The sequence below is a fragment of the Lactuca serriola genome, chromosome 8 (assembly GCF_051521515.1).
Source record: "Lactuca serriola cultivar US96UC23 chromosome 8, Lser_US96UC23_V15, whole genome shotgun sequence".
Lineage (NCBI taxonomy): Eukaryota > Viridiplantae > Streptophyta > Magnoliopsida > Asterales > Asteraceae > Lactuca > Lactuca serriola.
Genome location: NC_136415.1, coordinates 95277206 through 95283051, shown reverse-complemented (window position 1 = coordinate 95283051; position 5846 = coordinate 95277206). Strand labels below are relative to the sequence as shown.

The following is a 5846-nucleotide window of genomic DNA, read 5'->3' as shown; positions in this document are numbered from 1 at the left end:
GAAAATTGCTGCTGAATTTTGGTCTAAGACCTTGTGCTCCAGAAATTTGCCCAAAAACTTTATTTTAAGACATACGACTTTTTTTTTAGTTACCATTAATAATCCTTTCGTTTTTATTTTAAGCCACGATTTTTGTTTTAAATCTAATTTCTTACGGTAATTCAAATCAATAAAATCTTTCTTCAAGGTGATCCGATTTTGTTGCTTATTCCGGAGATGAAAGAGCACGAAAGTCGGCTAAGCTTTCCAAATCTCCAATTTTCTTTTGTTAACTCATTTACATTTACTTCCTTGTGCTTTCCTTCTCCATAACATCCGATCTCCATCTTTGATTGCATTTTTCACATCTTTGAGCATGCTGAGTAATATCATATCCGGAGGGCCATCAAATTAAAGGAATTAGTATCCCAAGTATTAATCACGACATCATGTATGCCACCAATCAACAACCAGGAACTATAAAACTTAAACGGTGAGGTCCGAAGTCTTTATGGTTCTTTTAGTTTTCATATTTCTTTTTATTTGACATATTGACATCGATTTCCTACTAAGTTTCTTTCTTAATTTTTCTCATTAGGGCACCAGAGAGTGATGCGTCGGAACTTAAAACACTCTTTTCAGCAACAAATCCACATTCTGAAAAGCCCTCAAAACCAAAATCTAAAGCAGCTAATAAACCCCAAAAAGTACTACTGGTAATAATTTATTTTCCTTCTTTATTGCATACGAAATCTTTAACTGCATGTACTTATGGTTGACTTCACACACATCTTTGTATGGAACATTAGTTGTTATTTCACACATTTGCAGATTGAGCATAGGCGGGCATTCAACTGTGAAATCATTCTTTCAAAGGTGAAGACACCATTGCCTGGATTGATGGTAAGCACAAAATATGATGCATTTCTTTCAAAAATAATTTTTATAATAAATAATTTTAATGCTTTAGTTGTGAAACTTAACAGCAACATGTCCTTAATTTGGATGAATTAGCAATGGATGCTGATCAGGTGGATAACCTTATAAAGTTCTGTCCTACAAAGGAGGAGATGGAACTACTTAAGGTGTATTTACGATCTACATTACATTGTATACCCACATCTTTTATTTATAATATAACTTATATTTTATATGCTTAGGGCTATAAAGGAGAACCTGAGGCGTTGGGCAAATGTGAACAGGTACATAGTACCTTTTTTTCTTGATTTATATCATTAGTATGTCAATAATTTGAGGACCAAAATATAAAATTTTAATATCTGATTTCTTGTAACAGTTCTTCTTAGAGTTAATGAAAGTTCCACGTTGGGAATCTAAACTCAGAGTTTTCTTTTATAAGTTAAAGTTTACTACACTGGTCAGGAGATATATATTATTCTATGCGTTTCCTGCTTTCTTATATTTACTGTATTTTATCTTAACACTTCTCTTTGCAAAGTTAGGTTGCAGATCAGATGAAAAACCTAAATGATTTATATTTATCAGTAGAACAGGCAAGTTATTTGTTATCTGTTACTTTAATTATTCAGTTACTCAGAGACAAAAGGATTGGATTGAATTTTACCTTTTTATGTATATACGTTATATGATCAGCTTATGAGTTCTGTAAAGCTGAGAAGAGTCTTGCAGAAAGTTCTTTCTCTTAGAAATGCTTTGAACCTGGGAACTACGAGAGGTGAGTTACTACTATTAGTTTTATTTTGTTTATTTTATTTGGAGTTACAGAAAATTGTTTTTGTTTTAGGCGCTGCTGTTGGGTTCAGATTGGACAGCCTCTTAATACTTAATGAAACATGTGGCAGTAGCAATAAAATGACTCTCATGCATTATCTTTGTAAGGTAAGACTTTTTATTCATTTGTTTGTATTTCTTTAACTTTGTTTGTGTTACATATCTTTGCTATATATGTTAGGTGCTTGCAGACAAACTGCCTGAACTCCTAGACTTTTCCAAGGATCTTGGCAGCTTGGAGCCCGCATCAAAGGTTTTGTGACATTCACATTTATTTATTTTAGTTAAAATTATGTTAGTTTCTTTTATGTTGATTAATATGTTATATTTATTTCAGATACAGTTAAAAAACTTGGCAGAAAATATGCAATTGATTACAAAAGGATTTGAGAGAGTAATCCAAGAAAAGAAATTGTGTAAAAATGATGGACATGGGTCTAAAAAATTTCGGAAGGTATGCATGCACATAAAGTTGATAAGAGCCATATATGGAACCTGTCAAAGGAATTAGAATTTGAGGGAATTGGAATTGCAAGGAATTGCAGTCTATGTATGCATTGGTAGGAAATGTTATGAAATTCAATGATAAAAATGATTATCTTTTACGTTTTTACTTAAAATATAGTTTTTTATATAGATATATAATGAGGTTACTTGGCACTGAATGGAATACCGAATTGTATGCCATTTATTTGGCAACCAAACATGTCATGCAATTTTCTTATTTTTCCTTTTGGTTTATTTCGTTTATTAGTTTTTTCTAATAAATAATTTGGTTTTATATTTAAAAAATAAATAAATAAAATATGCTCAGATACGTATATATATTTTCTACAAAATGATAATGTTGATGGAGTATGTTTAAAATAAAATTAAAAAAAAAAATTGGGTTGGATTTGGTTGTGAAAGAGAGCAGTCTTAGATAGAACGGGGACTCTAACACTCACTTTAACTTATCGGTAATACTGTTTTTTTTTTTTTCCATCTTCAGTCTCTGAAAACATTTCTTGCTTCTGCGGAACCTGACATGAAGTCCATGGCCTCACTCTTCTCTCAAGTGGTAGGTAAAAGGTTCTTGTAAATATAGAGATTGCTATTAGCTATAAGTATCCCAGTTTCTAACACTGCACTCTACACAGGGTAAAAGATTGGATGGTTTAATTATTTACTTTGGAGAAGACCCTATGAAATGTCCATATGAAAAAGGTAATCAATCATCAGAACAATTTACGTACATGATAAAATATTCATTTGTTACAAATTGATTTCCAGTTTCTAAGTTGTGATATTGTTTTCAGTTGTTGAAACTTTGTTTAAGTTTGTGAGAATGTTTAATCAAGCCCGTGATGAAAACTGCAAGCAAATAGAGGCGGAGAAAAAGGCAGCACAAAAAGCAGCCGAACAAGAAAGATTAAAGGCAGAAGAAAACGAAAAGTCAAAAGTACAAAATCATTCAAAAATGGAGTCCGAACTAATAAGAAATAAAACTCCTATAGAAAGTGCTGAATACTGTTTTTTATTTTTCCCTTTCTATATAATTAAAAAATGGTGGAAAAATAGAAGCGGCGTTCTGGTTGCAGCAGCCAGTGCATGTGTTCCAGCCTTCTTTGATGAAAAAAAGGGTAATGATCTGGTGTTGATTGATGAAGAAGAAGGGTTCCCATGGTGAATTTCTGCAATGTAGAGTTTTTTGCTGCAACTGATAGTTCTATAGTTCCGGAGGATCACCAGAAGGTTAGTCTTCTTTATCAAACTTTTATCAATAACTTGAGAAGATTTTTCTTCCATTTAATTTTATGATGAATTTGATGTATTAGTGTTGCAGTTGAGACAGTAAGATGTAGAAAATTTTGTAATAATTTAGTGTGATAGCGTCCTAGGTCTCACTGATTTTGCAGACAATTAAAGTTAAATTCTCTTAGATTTTGTAGTTCTTTTATGGAACATGAGACTTCGGATGATAAATGACCACACATTATTACATATTTGAGTTATTTCAAGTTAGATGCAGTGACTTATATATATTAGATTTTGTAGTTCTTCAGGACCAGGTAACACGCTTAAATTATAGAGCCTTTATGTGATCTATTGCCCCTTCCTTTTAAAATGTGTCTTGGTAGGGGATGTATCGACAATATTATAAGGAATGCTTGGTTTTCCACTTTAGCCGATGTGGGAATGGTTTTACACTCTCATTCACCCCCATATGGAACCCAACATTCTGGCTAGCCCTCTTAATGATACCAAGTTTGTAACATTCTATTATGGCCTAAAGTAGCATGTTTCAAAAAGCTTTTATATCATCTTTGTAAATGTTAACCAAGTACAAACTATCATGCTAGTATTAGACAAATAGAACTTCACTTTGATATATTTTTTAATGTTTCATATGCATGTATTAAAATATTGTCCGATTTAAGCTACTCGCCATGAATACTTCATAGGGTTCAATGCATGTAGCACTACTCTCACTACTCTCGCCTCGTGAGCATGATTAATTGTTGAATTTGTATGGGATCCGTTGTCATCATTATGATGGCCAAATTCTGACAATGCTTTGACTGAGGCTGTCATTTTTTTCTTTTTTGTCAAGTTGTGGATGCCAATACATTTTTATGTGATAACCCCATCCCTTATGTAACATCAAAGATCTTGAGGACTTGATGATTGAATATTATTAGTAAGTGGACACATATTGGTTACTCTTATAAATATGTATGTAAGTATGCTGAAGTACATGATGAAAATTACGTTAGTTATAAGTTGTATGCTAAAAAATGTGAAATGTTTTGTATTTTGGTTTTGAAAGTGCAAAGGTTTCTTATCCTCTAATTGTTAGACTTCTAATATTATAAATTCCGTAACTTCGATGAGTTTAGCAAATACTCTAAGTTGAGAGACCATTTGGATATAAGTGGGATAATAGTGAATGTCTTAAGCCTTTAAGGTTCAGTCTCTCATTTCACGGGAGAAGAAGAAAAGAAGTTAGTTTCTATTTTTTTTTTTGGAAACTATAAATGAATTAAGAGGAAGTCTACTCGCAATATTTAAACAAGAACCCCGAGTTCGAGCTTCTTTACTTTACAAACCCAGCCCCCACGGAAATTTCTAGGGAAAAATTCCTCTCGTGTGGCACGACAAGAGGTAGTTTAAAGGAATTGAACTCCCAACCTCACGTCCCACATGGGTATAAAACCCGGTGCATCAACCCAGCTAAGTTGGACATCACTTGATTTTGATGTACTATGATTGTTTCACTAATACAAAATTGGGCTATGTTCATGCGAAAAACATGTCATTATAGACATATTATGTTGTGTTTTTTTTTTTTTTCATTCAATGTGTATGGAAATGTCATGTCATTGATGATAAGTTACGATGTCGTTTATTTATGGTGAGAATAACCCATGAAAACTCATAATCACAGGAAAAATCTATCATTATATGGCAGGGAGTGTTTGAACATGTATTTATCTTATTTTGATAATCGTCATTAATAATACACTTATACTGATGGGTTTTTTTCTTATAGGGTGATAGATGTTTACTTAATGTCACCGCTTATAAATATTAACACGACCATTGTTGACTTTTGGAGATACAAATTTAATTAAGTATCAACATAAGTTATCTTTACTGTAACGCCCGTGTTTCGAGACTAAGCATTGATGCGATGACATAATAGTCTAGGTCAACCGTTGTAACCTATTTTAAAGTAATAAAGACGAATTACTTGAATATTATGTGAATTATGTGCTTTTATGTGATTATATATTTGTTTATAAAGATATAATAAAAATAAGCATAAAAAATAAAACGTTAGGTAACTCAATGTCTATGAAGAAAGTTGTAGTGATCATGACAAGGATTTCGGACATATGAAGAACGCTGAAACTCGAATTATAATGAATAAGTTATGACATGTCGAAGTTTCGCGATAGAACCGGCACGACGCTGTGATACGTAAATAGTGAATTTGCAATATAGGACTTTTTACCCTTGGCGATCTAAACGTAAGTTGTAGTGTTCGTCAAACCAAGAACGTGCATCAAAAGAACGCCCAAATCTGACTTCGTATAAGGAAGTTATGATTTTTCTAAGTTTCGACTTAGCAG

General features: G+C 32.4%; 1 protein-coding gene across 1 annotated transcript; it reads left to right on the top strand.

The window, feature by feature from the left end:
- Positions 1–308: 308 nt before the first annotated feature.
- LOC145067179 (putative formin-like protein 15b) lies at positions 309–3695 on the top strand. The gene is made up of 14 exons (XM_079014376.1): positions 309–472; positions 578–695; positions 811–882; positions 966–1064; positions 1140–1181; positions 1277–1357; positions 1443–1493; positions 1573–1675; positions 1745–1839; positions 1913–1984; positions 2069–2185; positions 2723–2791; positions 2871–2937; positions 3030–3695. Exons 1-14 carry the CDS (start codon positions 429–431, stop codon positions 3398–3400), a joined length of 1401 nt encoding a protein of 466 aa, XP_078870502.1. The 5' UTR covers positions 309–428; the 3' UTR covers positions 3401–3695.
- The last annotated feature ends 2151 nt before the right edge of the window (positions 3696–5846 follow it).